At 44.6% G+C, this 19176-nt stretch overlaps 2 protein-coding genes across 5 annotated transcripts in view; both read right to left on the reverse strand.

Moving 5' to 3' along the window:
• Positions 1-2366, reverse strand: part of amh (anti-Mullerian hormone) — a 4643-nt gene extending 2277 nt beyond the window's left edge. Inside the window, exons 1-4 of one of the 2 annotated variants that reach the window (XM_085928147.1) lie at positions 2223-2366; positions 952-1121; positions 229-289; positions 20-132 (exon numbers count right to left, since the gene is read on the reverse strand). In XM_085928147.1, coding sequence (XP_085784273.1) covers positions 20-132; positions 229-289; positions 952-997 — 220 coding nt within the window. In that variant the 5' untranslated portion in view covers positions 998-1121; positions 2223-2366. Of the gene's footprint in view, positions 1-19; positions 133-228; positions 290-946; positions 1122-2222 lie in introns of those variants that run through there. The other variant, XM_085928146.1, reaches the window with a different exon arrangement.
• Positions 1304-19160, reverse strand: dot1l (DOT1-like histone H3K79 methyltransferase). Of its 3 annotated transcripts, none has more exons than XM_085928142.1 (29): positions 17493-19160; positions 13793-13836; positions 13611-13685; positions 13429-13492; positions 13057-13285; positions 12903-12997; positions 12687-12749; positions 12553-12608; positions 12390-12469; positions 12205-12273; positions 12006-12112; positions 11822-11863; positions 11642-11737; positions 11324-11540; positions 11131-11244; positions 10959-11050; positions 10676-10777; positions 10316-10453; positions 9990-10115; positions 9373-9809; positions 9204-9303; positions 8983-9132; positions 8862-8904; positions 8022-8629; positions 7754-7953; positions 7562-7635; positions 6532-7197; positions 5098-5773; positions 3224-4592 (listed from the first exon to the last, which is right to left on the reverse strand). In XM_085928142.1, the coding sequence occupies exons 1-28, from the start codon at positions 17571-17573 to the stop codon at positions 5235-5237; spliced, it is 4707 nt and encodes a 1568-aa protein (XP_085784268.1). In that variant the 5' UTR covers positions 17574-19160; the 3' UTR covers positions 3224-4592; positions 5098-5234. The 3 variants fall into 3 exon arrangements, with proteins under 3 accessions (XP_085784269.1, XP_085784268.1, XP_085784267.1); XM_085928141.1 differs by having other exon boundaries at positions 11324-11543; XM_085928143.1 differs by lacking the exon at positions 5098-5773 and having other exon boundaries at positions 1304-4592; positions 11324-11543.
• Between the last annotated feature and the right edge of the window lie 16 nt (positions 19161-19176).

The raw sequence follows: 19176 nt of genomic DNA on the forward strand, positions 1-19176 counted from the left end.
AGTATCCCGTGAGTCTGACCTGTCATGGTGGCTTCCGGATGTAATCCAGAAGAGTCCGGCAGGACCACGCAGGAGCAGCAGCCCATACAGCAGAGGATCATCAGACCACGGCGGAAGAAGTAGAAAGACATGCTGTCACACACACACACTCTGCCATCTGCATGTGCATCCAAGTGTTATCAAGAGTTGAGGTATCAAGAGGGTGGGAGCTCGAGCTCTCTCTCTTACAAAACCTCCTGTCCTCGCCAAAATAGGAAGATCTCGTGTCCTTGAGGGAATGGGAGGGGTCCTATAATGGGACAACATTGGAACACAACATGTAGACTGACAGCTATTTTTGCAAACTGTAGATTTCTAGAATAAAAAAAATAAAAAAATTTTATTTAGATTCATTCCACCTCAAATTTTAAAATACTTCAATACAAACAATGATGCTTTTTTTTTTTAACTATTATTTTATAATGAAACATTTGACGATGGCATGCAAAATAATATTTGCAATAAATAAACCACTTATTTCTAGAAATTAATCAATAGATTAAAGTTGGCGGCAACTTGCCGTATCAACACACAGGCATATTTGGCTATAATTAACCATTTTGACTATTAATACAAACTGTAACTTGTACAGCGGTGGGGGGGAGGGGTAAAAATAAACGACTAACAGTTCACATAAGGGTGAACATCCTCATATTGGATTTAACAGTCAAATTTGAGTCAGAATACTGATTATTCTTGGCGAATGTGTTTCGGAGGTATTTTGAAATGCTTGATTCCTAAAATGCCCACATTGTTCCTTTGGAGGTGTTGATGATCTCACAGCTGCAGTGCAGTTATGCAGACAGTCAAGGTCGACTGTTCCGATACATCCAGCCAAAGCTCATTCTTGGAAACCATTAAAATCAAGCTACACTCCATATTTGGATTCACAACATGATATATGTACCGTACTCTGGCCTTTGGTGATCTTGAGTACAGGTGGAAGACGACATCCCATTGGCTGAGGTCCGACTTCTGAGGAGACTCATTGGGAGGTCTGTTCCTGACACATCAAGCTCAATCCTTCATCACATAGCTCATTTTAAAATTGGAAGAATGTTGTGGCTGATGTTGAGAAGAACCTGTGATATGGAAGGAGGACACCACCCAAGTGGAAATTTCATGAGAGAATCAGAACTAGACAAGACCAAAAATAGTCCCGTTAACTTCCTGGGGAATTTTTCTGCACTTCGAGTGACATACATAGAAAAGAAATAACATGTTAGGAAGATGACAACAACAAGAAAAAAAGGTGAGAGCAAAATTCAAACATAAGAATTTTTTTTATTACTATTCATAAAATGCAGAGGTGGGGAAAAAGCAACACAAATATTCCATTTGTCATGATTACATCTTAGGATAAAAGCACCGTCACCACACTTTAGTAACACACGATTCCACGACAAACCGGGCTTTGCTATCATTGCATCTTCTCCAAGCTGCTCCCACCCCACAAAAAAAGTCAACACACAAAAGTGCAGGACCACCACGTGGAAAAAGTCTACGCCATTTCTAAGTTTGACGTTACAGTAACTCGTGGAGCTTTCTAAGGTTTGACGGATGTGCCAGTGAGAACCTAAAACTTTTAATAGAAGATTGTCATTGAAGGTGGAAAGGGACCTAGTGTGGAGATGCATGAAAAAAGTTCCTGAGTTAAGACCTTTGGCAGGAATTAGTTTGGAGTTGAGAAATAAAAGCCGATCAAACTGTATTTGAGACCGTGTTTGGCTGGTATGATCGCTCTGAAGCAATAGTTGGCTATTCACATGCAGAGATGTTTCATCCAATTACTGGAATGTGATCATTCCTCGACAGTCAGTGAAGATGACTATTTTTAAATTTGCTTAGGGAGATGCAGCAGACTTATAAAAAAAATATTGGGAGAATTATTTAATTTGAGTTAAATGTTTTAATTAAAGGTGATACTGGTACTACAATGAAAACATTTATCCAAATTAAAAGTAGAATTTTTCTTAAAATATAATTTTGGCTATTATTAACTTGGCTTGTTTAATAAGGTTCTAAGAAGCCCACATACTGGGAAAATGGTGGATTATAAATGTCAAATACATAATTGAATACATTCTAATCTTTATTTGTAAAACAAAAACATGACAAAAATTCTGACACCATCCCTTTGGTTAGGCTGAGTTACAAAAAAAAGTGTAAAATCAGGTTCTCACTTGCACATCCTGAAAAGCTGCCCGGCGAGCCCTCCGTTGAAGATTTAGCGGCGAGAGACAAACAACGGCAGAAGCCTCACAGTTTTTCAACGATGAGCTGCAAACGTTCTCTTTTTATGTGAAGTAGCACCAAGCTGTCTTGACTGACTAGCATTTCTACAAACAGGACAGGAATCTGTAAGACCGCAGAAATATGACAGAAATGACACAATGATTTAACCAAAAAAAACAAAAACTCAGTGCTGGTTACAAACAAGACTAGGATGTGGTGGAGAACCTGTAATTTCAACCAGAAGCCCAACATCTCAAACTTCTTTTGAGCAATGAATTGAGTATTTCTAGGCTGTATTTCTGTGGTCTACGGACCACCGGTTCACCACCACACCAGTCGGCAATCGTGTTCAAACAGGAGTCACGGACACGCTCCAAAACAAGCGCGGCTCTGGCAGTACCCACCAAATCCACAAAAGGTATTATCTGTAAGACACGTTGCTTTGTTTGCACCATTAATTGTTCAATTTTATGTTTAAAAAGAGAAGCACCATCTGTCTGTTTTTTTTTCCTGCAGAGTTTAAGAAAATGAAAACAAAACCAACAAAAAAAACCAAAAAAGTACAGGAAAACATCCCGTCGTGGTCGCTCCGCCACAGCACCTGGGCACGTCGTGTGCCGCCATGTTTGTTAAGGTCATGTGGTGGCTGAAGACTGAATGTGGGAATCACAATGCAGCACCGATAGATTTTTTTTTTTCCTCATATATATATATATATATATTTAAACATACATAATTACATATTAAATATAGCTTTGCGTTGGCGCTTTTGTACAAAACAGTGTTTTTGTTTTGTTTTCACTGAATGTTGTTTATCCAAAAGTGTTGTACACTCCAATACAATATTAAATAGAAGAAATTAAAGGCCAAACAGGGGAATTTACAACAACAAAAAAATCCCCATATACAGCACTCTGTGTCGCCTTTGTTTGTTTTTTTTTTGGGGGGGGGGGGGGGGGGCTGCTTTTTCACTGGAAAATAAATAGTATCGGGCACGGTCCAAATTTAGCACCATTGTTTTCTGACTGTCACATACTATATTGCATTGTACAACACATTTCAGGAAGAAAATAAAAAAAGAGAAAAGGGTGGGGGGCATAAATATATAAATCTAACACAACTGTACACTCAAGAGAATTAATCATATTCACAGTACAAACACAAAAAAGACAACACAAAAATAAAGGTGTGAAGTAGTCCAGTAGTTAGATGCTGCAAACGGTAAAAAGATTTTCCCAGTGTGTGTATGTGTTTGTTTGTGTGTGTACGCATTTTAGAGTTGTAAAACCTCGGTGTTCATCCGCAGCACCCAGCAGCACAAATAAATATACAAAGTTCATCTTAAGAAGAGGTTAAAAACATCCTGCTTTGAGAAGTTGTCAAAGTAGTGCCACTTAGAAAAACATGTAATAATAATAAATACGGAAACACATGCAGTGCCTGTTTTTTTCCTGTCATTATTATTATTTGTATAATCTACCTGGATTTAGCTTCACTTAACTCGACAGCAGTGCCACAGAGAGCGAACACGGAGCACCATTGTGTAGCAGAATATCGATTCATGTTCAGGCCTTCAATGTTTCAAAACAAGGCAGATATGAACAGATGTTGAAGTAAACGCTTTTTTTTTTTTTTTTCCAGTAATCTCCACTGATATGTTGAAAGTCTGATGTTACTGAGGAGAAAAGGAAACACGGAATTGCTTTGATCCAGTTAGTTAGGAAATTAAGAGCTCTGTGAGCTTAAAGCAGCCGGATTTGTTTTTGTTTTTTTTAAATGTAAAGACAGGTGGATCCTGACACGAAAGCATTATGCTACAAATGCAACGGTATGTTGTTATCCAGTGTGGACTTAAAACATGAATTTCCTCATCTTGTTTCATTGATCAGATGTAAGAAAAAAAAAAAAAAAGAAAAAAAACACGCTAGTGATGGCTGAGCAGAAATCAATGGACGGGTCATATAGGAAGTTGCTTCCTCCAAAGAGGAAGTTGTGTGCTTGCTGTTTTAATTCATTTCTGACTGCTCTCTAAATGCATCCAACAGCAATTGACATTTAAACACAACCGGTTCCTTTGAATTCTGCTCATGATGATCACTGCAGCACGTGTGTGTGTGTGTGTGTGTGTGTGTGTGTGTGTGTGTGTGTGTGCAAGTCTCAGTACAGAGGCCGGTCTTGGAGACGATCTGGTAGTATAGATGACGTATTAAAGCACCAGTGAGTGAGGAGCAGAGTGCCTTGGGTCCACACATGAACGTTTGCATAGGTTTTTTTTTTTTGTTGTTTTTTTTAATGTTGAGGTAGTTTTCAGCAATTACCTGAAAGGGCAAACAAAACAAGAGATGCGCTTAATCATTTTATCAACCCATGAAAACAGACAAGTAAATTGCCCCTATTCTAATGCACGGTTCAACTTATTTAGGAGTTTTTAGTACGCAAATGCTCGAGTCTAGCATAGCCCGTTGTTGCCTTAGCTACTGACCAAATTTCACTTATTTTATTTGCTGCGTATGTTTTGTGAGGAATGCCTAAATAAAAGGCAGCACACGTCCATTCTATTCCACTAGGTGGCAGTAGATAAGGGCTAGCTCTCCAATAAGCAAAATGAGGGTCAGCATTTTTTTTTTCCTCAATAGTTCATGACAATATATTGACAAAAAAACTGAATCGGTGACTCCACTGATTTTACATTGCTAGTATGCAGGGGTAAAAAATGAATGACTGCAACATCGACCCAATCCCAGAACTAGGCAGTGGAAGAGGGGCAAACATCCTGTCATACTCAACAATAATTTCCTTTCTAATATTGCAGGATGAACTTACCTTGCTCATTTAGAACAGTGACTCCCTATAAGTCTCTTTCTTGTTCCCTCTCTCTCTCTCTCTCTCTCTCTCTCTCGCGCTCTCTTTCTCTGATTGCCCGCAAAACCACCTTCCCCCTATTCCCTCACCCCCAAAACCTATCTCGGTCGGGAGCCGGGGAGCGGGGTGGTGGTGGTGAAGATGCCATGCTGAGTCCTCCGCATACTCCCGCCACCACCTGAACTGCTGGCGGGAGGCGGCGGTGGCAAGCGGGGGGAGTAGTGGACTGCGTATGGGCGAGACGCGGGAGACGACATAGAGGAAGAAGAGGTGGCAGAGAGAACGACAGACGAGGAAGAGGAGGAGACAGTGAGGGTGTGCACCCTCTGGTGATGAAGCGAGGAATGCGGGAGACGCGATGGGGGGTTGACGGGCGGGGGTGGCGCTGCGGAGGAGGGGGCGGCGCTGTGCAGGGGCGGCGGAGGGGGCAGAGACAGCGTGGGAGGGGAGGGGCTGTGCAGCACCGACTGGGTGCGACTATGCTGGGCCTGCGACGGCGAGGGAGGGAGCGGCGAGGGCGCGGAAGCGGGTTGCGAGGAGGAGAGACTGAGCAGAGAGCCAAGGCCTCCGGAAGGGGGCAGCGACGCCCCAAACTGATGATGTGAGGACACAGAGGGAACCGCGTGGTGAAAGGTACCTGTAAATCATATAGCGAGAAATGGAGGGAGCAGGGAAGCAGATACAAGTAGCAAAGAAGGGGGTGGGGGGGGGAAGGAAGAGAGAAGCGAGGGCTGAGCCAAGTAGCGCCAAGCGAGTCTCCAGACAAGCACACACAAAGCAAAACAGAGTCAAAGCACCGCTTCCGTTTAAACTGGGTTAGCTTTACAGCTGACATATTGCGCTTTGAATATTGACTGTTTGCAGACACTTGGGTCTCAGGAGTGCTTCCTCACTCAGTTACATCTAATCAAGCTTTTGCGGTATTATTTCATCATAGTGCATTATTACTTATTCCTATATTGGATTAAATTTCATTTCAAGTATCATTTTCCATTTGTGTCAATGGGGAGCATTACCTTAATGTATGACTATTTCAAAAGTTTTCCGATTGTATTTCGCGTGCAAGTGAAATGACTCTGACAAACAGCTACCAAAATACACCCACAGAAAATGACAAAAAAGGCCATCATCATAACTTTCAGTCAGATGAAATTGATTTGTAATGTTTTGTTTTTTTCCTGCAGCATTTTCCAAGGGTGTTAGCCAAGCAGCCAGTCAAAGCGCGGCAGCACAAGACAGCCAGTGGTAGCAGCAACAGCTTGGCACTCCACTTACCTCACTGTTAGCAGATTTGTTCTCTTCCCTTTCACAGAGAGGCTATCGCTATCCCTCACTCTGACTGTTTAATGATGTTGGGACTGGGAAGAACCAAATAAATCAACAGGATTTACTCACCTCCAGCTGCCCCGCCTGCAAGCCCAGCGCTAGAGAAGCTGCCCAGGCCAGAGTGTCCGTTGACCAGCCGTGTGTTGGCGCTCGCGCCGGAGCTTCCCGTCTGAGCCCCGAACAACGACTGTAAGACCGAGGCTCCTCCGAGTGGGAACTGAGAGCCCAGGTACTGACCCACGGAAGATCCCGTCGAAACGGTGACGGGGCTGCCGCCGATTTTGCCGCTCAGAATGCCTGCGCCGCTGCTGGCGGCCGCAGCTATGAAAATGTTCTGACTTGAGTGGCCGCCGCTCGTCTTTAGCTCCCAGTCCCGAGGGGCCTTCTGCTTCTGTAAAACGTGGCGGGGGTCTGAACTGCCGCCCGCCTGACCTCCTCCGCTACCAGCGTTTCGGTTTCCGCTTTCTTGGGTGAGGAAAGGGTTGGGATTCGTGTAGCTGGATAACTCTCCGTCGCTTCCCTTCCTGGGCTGTTGATGGTGTTGTTTGTAATCAGCGTCAGAGTTTGAGCCTCCCATAGCAAACGGAGAGCCCCCTTGCCTCAGGTCGGAGTTGGGTTGCTTGGGGTCCGAAATGGGTGAAAAGGTTGACTTCCATTTGCTTGTGGAGGACAATGACGAGGAGGAGGAGGCCTCGCTGCCTGTGCTGTTACCGCTGCTGCTGCCTGATTTCCTGCCTAGAAAACACACAGGAAGAGGAACGTGAAGATGCAAAAATCTATATTATTCTAATGGAGACAAGTGCAGTATTGACTTTTTGATTGCTTTCAAACTAATACTTGGGTCTCTGGAGTGCTTGCCCATTTGCCCACCCATCAAATTTAAAGTTTACTCACAAAGTAAATCACGGTTAGCTACTTAAATTTAGAAATGTGTCCTTGAGCAAGCTTATTCTGCATTTCTACCCGATTTTTACGTAACAATGGATCTATTTGTTTTTTATTCTTTTCGTATAAGATAATGGTATGTTTTTAAAACTTTGAACTGTTGTCTTCCTTTTTTTTTTTTTATTCTAAAAACAAATTCTGCATTGTTCATTACCTCTATCACCATCTCCAAGTCTACTGGCTCCATCTCTGTTTTCCAAGGATATCGTAGCAATTTTCCTTTCAATCCTACAAGGAAAACACAGAAAAATAAAATCCATATAAATGAAGCTGTGAAATTCACTTTGTACGTTTCTCAACTCTTTAATATTAGCTCTGAAAAATTGCCAGGTTTGAATGGCATTACCGTGAGTTGGTGGTGTCAACTGGGTATCCTGAGTCCTCATCATCAGTGCTGGGGGCAGAGGAGTAACGAGCAGTGCCGTTGACCTCCAGGGGACGCTCCCTCTTCAGAACTGGAGGTTGGTTCGGGGTTGGCGCGCTGGGGCTGGATTGCTCGGGCGAGGAGATAGCCGCGATCTCCAGGGGCTGGTTGATGTTGTTCACCTGTTGGCGACAGTTATAAAGTCACACTTGAAGCCCCGCGGTCAAGTATTTGTCGTTTGGTGACGCACCATGGAATTGATGTTGAGTGGGGACCCGGAGGAGTGGTTGTTCGCACTGACGCCGGGGAAGGACCTCCTCTTTGGTGAGCCGGTGGCAGCGATGGCCCCCGTGGAGCCGCGCTTCCGCCTCCCTCGCTTACGTCCGTCTTGAGGAGCGAGGCCGTGCGTGGAGTGCGACGATGCCGACGTGTGCGTGGGGGGCGTGTGTGCGCGCTGCGTGCCGGGTGACTGGTGGTTGGGGTTTCCGTGGTTACTGTGGTATCCCTGCTTGGTGGATCTGCCGGCGTGAAGGTGGAGGCGCAATCCACCACTGCCCGATGAGGAAGAAGAGGAGGAGGAGGAAGAAGAGAAAAAGATTCTCCTCCGCAGTTCATTGTCCTGGGGCTCAGTGTCCGACTCGGTCTCTTGGCGTTCCTGGCTGTCTTCTGAAACGATCCTCGGTGGTCCGTCTGCATAATGAAGAACCCCTCCGGTGCTGAGTGGGGGGCTCTGGATTGGACCTCCTCTGCTCATGAGTCCCGCCAGAGGCGCGTTTGTGTGTGGAGGCGATGAAGAAGCACCATTTTGTTCCTCTGGGTGGGGACCTCCATTCATGAGCCCTGAGCTAGATGAATATCCTAGAGGAAAAAATATATATATTTAAAAAATAAAAAATAAAAAAAAATAAAAATAAAAGAATTACAGTGTATTTATACTTGCAGTATTGAAGTAAAAAAAATACAGTAAATATTTGGATAAAAATGAAATCAATGCCAAATCCAATAATTAAATGAAAAAGGTGGAACTGAAAGGGCCTTCTTGTGCTGCGTGACAACATTTGTAATCAAATGAAACATTCAGAAGCCTTACCATTAACTTGGCTGGTCTGAGACACGGGACTAGGAGTGCTTCTCTGCAACGCCCCACAAAAACAGCATATTGTGATGGCGAATAAAAGAGTGAAAGCTTTCAGTGCATTGTCAATACCCACCAGTCTCTCAGCACGACTGGGCAGCACCACGCTGGCGAGTGGAATGCTGACTGGAAGTTTGCTTGGGTGAACAGTGCTCAGTGGAATACTTATTGGAAGGCTTGTGATACTGCTGTCTGTCGGAACAGATGGACTCTTCTCTTTTCCACCCTGAAGGGAGAAAAAGACTCTTTAGAAAGCAGAAGAACACCCCACGCGCACACCACAAAAAAATCAATTACCCTCTCAGTGCTTTTTGGAGTATTCTGGGCATCCAATGCATGAGGGGAAGGGCTGCCCTGCTTGGCTCCGAGAGGAGAGTTAAGGCCACCCATTTCCCCTCTGAAGTAGAACATGATAGTGTTACAACAAATCAGCAAGCTACAGGAGCTTTTAGCGTTTTTAACGCACCTATGCGTGGGCAGCCCGGGGCCTCTCAAGTGGCCGGCGGCTGTGGGTTCCTGGTTGAGGTGCCTGCGCAAGGCAATTTTGGCGGGGGAGAAGCGCGTGTAGTCGGGAAGAGCGTGGGAGACGTGCTGCCTCTGTCGAGCCTCCGGCATGGCTGCCGCAACGTCGTGGTCAGGAGAGATTGGCAGATAGCGCGAAAGAAGCTCCGTCTTGGTGTTCCCGCGCTCGAAAGAGGGCGAGCCGGTACCGTTGATAGCGCGTTCTGGGCTTATGCCGTTGACAGCTGGGACTGATGACAGGCCGAACTTGGAGGCGTCCATGTCGGCGGACGAACGGGAGTCTTGGTTCTTGCGGTACGGGGAGCCCTCATGAGGGCTGTATGATTTGAGCTGAAGAAGCTCCTGTTGCCTTTGACTTTTCTCCAGCTCCACAATGCTGATCTATAAACACCAGAGGGAGCCATGACATCTTTCAATAGGCCAAGAATCTATCACTAAAATGCAGACATGACAAAGAGAACATTATTCACTGAACAGCGAGAAGTTTTATATATCTATATATATCTATATCTCTATATCTATATAAAGAAACTCAAAATGCGGAGACAATTGATGCCCTACCTGCAACTCCAAGCAGTGTCTCTGCTTCTCAGAGATCTGTCTCCGCAGGGCCAGCTTCTCCTTCAGCAGACTCTCCAGACACAACGAGCCCCAATCCAACTTCAGCTCCTCACATCGAGACTTTAGCTGCAATCCAAATTCGGTTTCAACCATACAGAATAGCAAAACACGATACACAACTTTAAAGCCGGCTTGACAGCTTGATCAGGCACATAACAATTGTGTCGTCATTTGACCCATGCAGTGAAAATCCAGCCTCCAAGCGTCAACCTGTATACTTGAAACGGGGAATGTAAAGCGACTTGGCAGCAACAGTGATGTCTCACCAGCAGCACGCTGTGATTTCGCAACAAAGCCATGTCTCGCTCAAGCTGTTTGGTCTGCTCTTTCAGCTGATGGTTGTGGGCAGATATCTCCTTCTGTGCCTGCAGCAGGTCCTCCACAGTGAGAGCTTTCACTCCCAGCTAACCAACACCACACAAAAAAAAATAAAACACCATGACTTTTCAATGTGGCAGACGAGCGTGTCCTTGATGACACCATTGTGGGTTTGTGTCATGTTTACTTGCAAAGAAGAAACTACACAACACTTGAAGGTCAGAGCTTGTAAAGTTTGGAGTTGGATCAAAGATTTCAGAAAAAAAATCCACCTAAAGGCTACCGCGTCAAATGTGGCTGGCACTCACCTCATCCAGTTTGTTCTGAAAGAGACCTTTGATCTTGTCCTTGTGAGTCTGACAGATGGAATGGAGCTGCTCCGCCTGCACGGACAAATCCCTGTGTTTTTGCTGAAGACAAAAAAAACAAAAACAGGGAATAAGAATTTAGACTTAATATGGACAAACAGTTGACTCATGAATCCGCCTATCTTGTCTACCAGCCATTTTGGACCAAGTAGATTATTTCAAAAAATCGGTTTTGTTCAAGACCTAGAAAAAAAACAAAAAAAACAATGCAGCCATAAATTACCTTCTCCTGCTCGACAAGTTGCTGCAGATTGGATTGATACTGAGGAGTCTTCATATAGGCCATAAACTGGAGGTATTGAACTTTGATGCTATCTGTTGAAAGACCGGGTGACACAATCAAAAAGGTTAGACGAGTTCATGGAAAATACTGGTCACCGTTGTCGTTGGCTTACCTAGCAAGTGTTGCAGACCGGGAGGGGTTGGGCTCAGCAGCAGTTGATTGGCTGGATAGTGCTGAAGCTTTGGAGGTAGTTGGTAGAAGGGACTCCGCGGTTGCAGGTATGCATCTGCGCACACGACAAGCACACGTCACACGAGTCTCAAAGCTACACACAACGATTATGTGGAGCGTTTGGCTCCTCTGACCCTGAGGTGGCGCTGCAGAAAGAGTCTTGGCGTGCAGCAGATCCAACGCGCTCTGGGTCTTTTTCTTGTCGGCAGCCGGCGCCGCCTTCTTGGGTCGACCCCTCTTCTTGTTGTTGTTCAGCTTGCGACCCTTGGCCAGCAGTTTTGTTTGACGGGGTTTGGCGGGGGGCTTGGTTACAGGCACCAAAGGGAGACGCTCCTCCTCCCCACAGGAATCCTGCTGGAACAGCAAATATAATTTCATCAGTGATTCCTAACAATGTGCAGAAAAAAAAAAAAAAGTTGGAGTACTACCACAACAATGACATCACATGCTACCTTGTTTTGGTCCCTAGTTTTGGTGGGTGTGGTGCTATTGCTTTTGCTGTCCTTAGTATCTTTCTGCTGACGTCGCCGGGCTGCCTCTTGCTCTTCCTGCATTGAGAGATTGCAAGAATTGGACACAAATTATTAATAATTGCTGCAGCACAGAAACAGAGGGTGAATATCAGTACTTACCCTGAGTTTAGGATTTTTTAGACTGGCAAAGTAGTTTTCAAGCTGAAAATCAGGGACAAAGAATCATTTGAAACCATTTTTCCCAAATGAGCAATCAATCAATTGACCATGAATATGTCTGAGAAGTGTTAAGTGTTGAAAAGGGAAATGTCATATTTGTCAGGAGTAAAACAGTTCTTCTTACTATGGTGCGGTCTATGGTGTGCAGGTAGTAGGAGACCGGCTTTCCCGTCCAGGACACGGAGCCTCTCAGCGGCGAGAGCTCGACCACACGCATTATTGTGCCTATATCTGCAGGCGACAGAGAGGCGTGTCAAAGTGATGGGACGAATCACCGGTCGGTAATAAGATGATGTGGTCAAAAACAAAAAGGTGGCACTTACCGCTCAAGTTTCGGCTGTTTATTCGAAAGTTTAAAGGTGCAAATGGTTTGGAGGATACAATTTTTCCACCTGAAAAATAAAGGGATTTCTGTGGGCTTTTTTTTATGACAGTGGAGTTGCGATTTCATAAAAACAAAACTTCAATGACTACTTTTTTGGGACCAGAAAAAAAGAAAGCTACTAACCTTCCTTCATGTTAGCAAAACGTTCCTTCAGTTGGTGATCTACCTCTGGACCAAAGGCAAAATTGTTCACAAAAATAATACTGCAAACGAGGGAAGAAGTAACCAGTGTTAGAAATCGAAAACATTGGTCAATGAAGCATTTCAGACTTTTGTTTATGTCAACCTTGTGGTAGCGATCCTTTCTTTCCATTCTTCGGACAGAAAATCTCCTCTTTCCAGCTAAATATAAAAAAAACAAGGAAGATTACATGAGCGTCCGAAGAGTGACACTGGTTTAGAAATGTGAACACAACTTACAGTGTACTCCCCGTGTTTCTTCCCATACCATTTCATCCACTTTTTAAACTCTTTATCCATGGACTGGAAGAAGTAACATCAAGTTGACGACACAAATATGGCAAGTAAAATAAACAAAAAAGGTGAGCCTTAAGAAGAGGTACGCTCCCGACTGGTGACCAGTCTTTCGCAGATCATTAAAAAAAGGAAAAAAAAGTGTTCCGAGTTGTGTATTACCTCTGCATAGGTTGCTGGAATGTCTGCTTTCTCTACGCCGTAGTAGTGTTTGCAGTTGGTCGCCGCAGCAACCTGCAGCACGACTTGCCCCACGCCTGCACAACGCAAACATTTGAATTGACATTCGGACAACCGCAGCGGGATGTCTTCTTACCGCTGCCAAGGTCCACGAAGGTGTCATCCTCCATCATTTCCATCTCGTCGATAATCTGCGCCACCAGGTCAAAGGAGGTCTCTCCGTAAACTTCGGGCGAGAAGGGCTCGTAGTTGTTGAGCTTCTCCGGGTCGGTCACCGAGTGGTTGTACACCTGCTGGAGGATGTGTCGTAGCAGCCCGTTGGAAGGGCGCTTGTTCAACTTCATGGGCTGGGTGGTCCCTTTCCACTTGAGAACAAATCCATTATGGTCAGCAGAGCACACAAATGACCTTCATTTCATCAAAACTCCAATAAACAGTTCTGGTCTAATCCCAGATTGGGTTGGATCACTGTTGGATTCATTTCAAATCGAATTAACTTGGTGCTTACCAGCTGGTGAATGCTGTCAATGGCCCTGTTGTATTTGTCACACAGTCGTTGCATACTCTCATAACTGTTTCAATTAAAACAACAAAAATAGAGTCGGATCATCATTTTGGGATTTGGAGAGCAGAAATTGAACATCACGACATGCGCTGAAGTGATATTTTGTGAGTCATTGCGAGACTCACCACTTGGTGTCATAGTCAATGAGCACATAGTTTTCCATTGCCAGCTTGAGGTCCGGAATCTCCTCACACACCCACCTTGGGGGAAAAGACGCACAATTTAGTCACAAAATGACACACATCAGCAATAAAAAAAAAAATAATAAAAAAAAGATGTGTTTATGTTGAGTCAGGGTGACACTTACCGAATGGTCTCGATGATTTCATGGGCAGCATCGTGGTGTTTATCCTGGAAAGAGAAACAAGTTTACATTTACTGTAATAATGTGCCTCCAAATCGAAATCTACAGTAAAGGGGGGACCACACAATGAATGACAAATAACCACTTAAGAAATGAGCTGTAAGTGAGTGAACAGGATTACACATGCGTACACTCTTTCACCTCGTGTCATTACTCACAAGGCACTTAATAGGAAATGACTTCATGATTACAAACACCATGCTTGCTTTTCTCGGTCGTTACACACTTGCTGCAACATAGCGAGTCCAACACAAACACGGCTTGTTATATTCGGGGATGGATTGCATATTATAGCCTAGCCCAGCTGAATTTGGGTAAGAGGACCTTTCCATGGACTTGGTCACCAATCAGACATTTATGGGCGATTTAAAGTCTTCAATGAACCGAGCTAGCGACCACGTTTTGATCATGTGGGAGGAAACGCCTCAAAATAAAACTTGTAAAGCTTGAATGGATATTTTCTTCTCTCCATCTAATCTTTCCTTCATGTGTTTTAAAATAGCATCACTGTATCCTCGGACATCTTCACTGAAACTGTTGCATCTGCAGGGCGAGATGTAATCTTGACTGCAGTGCGGGGCGCTCCAGTTGCAGCGTTAGCCCGAGCTGACCCACTGACCCACTTTCCCCGCTCACACTGCGGTGCCCGTCCAACGAAGTTCTTCTAGCGGTGGGAACGCGGGGAAGGAGAACGTGTGAGGTGGCACCGGGGTGAAATAGAGGAAAGCAAAGCGAGGCAGAGGAGTGTAGTTTATCAAGTGTGAAGGACGCCCAGGCGCTGAGGGGAAAATTTCTCAGCTGTTCCGCGGCGTGGGCTGGCAGCTCACACACAGGCTGCGACTTCCCGCGCAATACTCCCCGCCAAACACTCCACGAGCTGCGCGCGCACACTTTCAAATACATGCAGGAAAGGCTTTTCCTGTCGGCGCAGTAAATTATCAACATAACGACCGGCTATCTTACGAGCATGCCCCACCTCGCTTATAGAGATGGGACAGAAATACATAGAAAATGTCGGGTATGTGTGCGGGATGCCACATGAGGGAAGTCACATGATCGCACAGCAACACCAGCAGAGAGCTGCGGCTAAAAATAAACCGGAGAAAGGGGGGGGGGGGGGGGGGACGGGACACTCTTCTATCTCACTCTATATTGTGTGCACAGCGATACAAATGAACAGGCGTGAGGGTGGCGGCGGCATTAAGCTTTCAGGGAACCATTAAATCACGTGGCGTCATCTCCACAGTAACCGATAATGTACGCCTTGTCCTGGAAAAACCTTTTGTTCCGTCTGCATGTTTACCTCAATTGAACTGAACTTTCCGAAAGAGGGACAACAGAAAAAAGTCGTGGGATTTGGACTAGGAGCGCTGTTTTGAGACCTCAAAAGTTGCAGAAAGCTCTGACAAACTACAGTCACGCATGCCACTGGGGGGGGAACCTCATTTGAACTCAGTTGGGCAAGCAGATCGAGGGTTGTTGAGAGAAGAATTTACACTGGAAGTGACGTAAAGTAAGCAGTATGACTTCAGTGCTGCCATTTGACTGTTCCAGTTTTTGTTGTTTTACTAGTTTACATCCAAAAAACCCCCAAAAGTCACGACGCAAATCAACCCACTTGCATTTCTTTCATTTCCTCAGCTCTAACAATGAATTCTGTCAATGTCATATCTTCACACGTGGGCGTCCAAAGAGGTTGCTAAGAGTTGCCTTGTACTACAACATAATGGTCTTGTTGTGTGTGTGTGGAAAATGTTTTCAACACTGCACCCATGCAGTGTGCGTGAGAGTGATGCAATCATCTGGCGTAGAGTGGAATCGATTGCCATTAGCTGACATTTAAAAAAAAAAGAACTTTGGAATCCAACTGCTACTTCCACCCTGCCCCTCTGTCGTGTGGACCATATGGACATGGGGAGGAGAGAGGAAGTCTCGCCCCTTTAAAAACAGATGGGGGTGCGCTTCAATGACATGACACAGGCATGAGCGTATCTCAAATTCCTGCCATGCTTGTTCTTGTTTGTGTGTGTGCGTGCGTCCATGCAAGCCACAACAAAAGGAACCGGGCGAAGCGGTCCAGGGCAGTTAGGAGAGTGTTATCAGAAACGTAAAAAGGGAGGGTCAACGTTTACACCCGAGTGCAGCCTGAAGTGGATGATTGCCACCACTCCGTTTCCGTACTTAACAGTGTAGGCGGAAAGGAAACGTTAAGAGAAGAACCTCCCCCCCTCCCTTGGGTATTCTGAGAATTTCCAGTTTTTTTTTTTGTTTTGTTTAGTTACTGCTTACTGTCTCACCGCAATCACTACAGAATAGAAATATAGTTCACGAGTTTCGCTTAGAACGTAAGAAAACCACTTCCTTTTCCGTCTCTTCTAGACAATGAGCACACCAATGGCTGTCAACAGCTTTTAGGATGTTTCTGTGAAAGTAAGAAGGGGCCAAGTTATTTTATGTCTTGCGCTAAATTTAAACTGCAAGACTGCAATGATTAACTGGGTGATTCAAATTCGATAAGGTCATGGCAACATGAACAAAAATAATACCCACGTGCACATTTTGTGTTCAATAATGAAAAATCGATTTTGGTCGATTACTCGATGGGTGTCAAATATAGGCATTAAGAATACACTTGCGCTATACAGTGTAAATCCAGCCTTAAGGACAAAAACAGCCGTGCCACTGTGTGTGAAGTAGAAACAGATGTTCAGTCTACGCAAGTAAAAACTAATGTATATGCCTGCATGAGAGCAGCATATCCATGTGCACCTATTTCAATGACGCAAACATTTGAGGACACACAAACAAGCCTACAAAGCATGCAGAATTCCAAAGCTGTCAGAAACATTAACCAAGTGCCAGTCTGAAATGTTTTCAATTGCATTGACATTTGTTGTGTAATAACACCCAGAGTGACCCAAACATGTTTTTTGCACCCGAGTGACTTTGTTTTGACTATCTGCTGATTCAAATCTCGATCAAACACTTCAACAAAACATTAAGAACAAAACAATAGCATCTAAATTGTCTCTATGTTAAAAATGTAAAGTGGAAGAAAAAAAGCTTTGTGCAAACACTGACTTTGATGCAATAATTTCTTTTTTTTTTTTTGCTTTACTTAGTGACTCCTCAAACTATAAATCCACAAAACAAGACTGAGAATAGGCTTTGGGTGACAAAATACAAATACACAACAAGGAAACAGACTCATCTTATGGTTCAGGTGTGTCATTTTTGAGAACTCTTATCACGTATTAGAAAACAGAACTTGAACAAATAAAGATGCATGCAGGGATGACAGATTTATGCCACCATAGTACCAGAGCTGGCTGAGAGTTTAGGGAAGGGAGGAGAAATTGGTTTTCGTGCCACTTGGACAAAATACCCAATGTATTGCAAATTACGAATAAGTTCCAACTCCAGTTGCAGAACCACTGCTCTAATCAACATGACACATTACGATATAAAGGTGACACAAGGTGAACGCATGCCCAGGTCCTAAGTTGACACACCAGGGCTGTCCTAAGCACTCTAGCATGCCCGAGCTCGGAAGTGGCTAGCACCGGGGGCTAGGTAACAAAGCCAAAACACACACATACGAAATAAACTTCCATTTCGCGGCACGTTGACGAATAACACTTACGTAAACCGGTAAGGGCCAAGGGTAGCCAGCGGCTTCAGCTCCAACCGGAGATTTGAGCCTGAGCTCCAGCTTTTCTCCCATTCTCCACTTGACGGCGGCTTGGGTTTACGGCTAGCGAGCTAGGCTAGCTGGTAGACTGCTGTCCGCGAGCTACAACGTGAACATGTTGAGGTGGGTCAAAGCGTGTTTTCAAGAAAAAAACAAAAAATGTCCGCCCAAACAGGCGTCGAGGCGTGGAATAAGCACAATGTGACGTCTGACTTGGTTTCGATTTTTCAGTAAAAATGCTTCCTTTATGACCACTGGCAATAACACCGCTCCTGTGTGGCCGCCATCTTGCCCGGCATTGAAAAACTATGGCAGGAGGCCACACACACAGGGGAGGGTGACGTCACCGAAGGGGATGGCGAAATGAGGTCGGGGAACCATGACAGCGGATGGCGTTGTGCTACTTGACCAAAAAAATAACTTTTTGCCCGTTAAGTCCTCACACGGTCAAGTTCTTGACGAGTCTTAACAATACAAATATTTTTTTGAAAATACGTAAAATTATTTTAAAGGCAGAACGTCACTCAGCAACAGTTGACGTGATCACGTGATAGCGCTGGAACGTCACAAAGCTCAGCTGGAAATTGTTCCAGTGACACATTTTCTAAGAACTGCAACATTAGATTTGAACATTTGTGAGCGACCAGTACAGTTCTGCTAAAAAAAAAAAAAAAAAAAGACTTTCAAGGGAACCAATGACTGAAAGACAAAAAACTTGGGCATCATAAATCAAAGTAGTTGCATTAAACTCTTAAAACTCTAGTTGCAACAAACCACATCAAGCCACACCTTCAATGAAAAGGCTTGACGAATACTTCCCAGATATTGTCAGTATTATTTATCACATGACACAATCAAAAAACATTCTGACAGCATTACACCGTGTGATGCCTGCAAAGGTCACCAATTCCTCCCAAAATAATAAAACCTAGTGAGTGGAAAGGGGGAGGGTCGTTCCAGCGGTTTCCATATGAGTAGAAACATGTCAGCATATACTGTATGGGGGGAGGCATGGCAGGGGGTGCCACGACGAACCCACTGACCGCGTCCCTCCTCCCTCACCCGAGTTGTGCAGCATGAGGCCAACTTTGAGGTGCAAGCCAGTAGCAGCATAACACGAGGCTCACGCCAAGTGGAGCAACGGCGGCCGTGTGGAATTCTGAAATCCTTCAACGCAGTGTCAGATTACACCTCGAGTCTCTTGCTGGCTTTTGGTGCAATGCCAGGGAATCCTCACTCAGTCACGTGATGTATTTAAGAGACTTGTAAAAAAAGTATTAAAAGAAAAAGCCCCCTCTTGAATATGGTGTAATTAATGCGTGGAAAGTGCCTTGAAATGTTGCTGACAGGGAAGCATACAAAGTGTGGTGTGGAAAAGATTTGGCTAGAGATTGCTGCTTTCTAGGACAAAAACAAAACTTGTCAAGACTGAGCCAAGCTGGTTGAAAGAAGGAGTGTGCTGCCCCCAAGAGGCAAAGCTGGTTCACATCACAATAAATAGGAAATACTTTTGGCAAATCTATTTTACTACAAGTTTTGAATCATGAAATTCAAAAGAAAGTAAAACTACTCACCCGTTTGAAGACGTTTGACAGACAAGTAATAAGAAGCCACCATACATTCTATTTCCTGAGGG

Source organism: Syngnathus leptorhynchus, chromosome 13, assembly GCF_054491065.1.
Source record: "Syngnathus leptorhynchus isolate UIUO chromosome 13, UIUO_Slep, whole genome shotgun sequence".
NCBI classification, from domain to species: Eukaryota; Metazoa; Chordata; class Actinopteri; order Syngnathiformes; family Syngnathidae; genus Syngnathus; species Syngnathus leptorhynchus.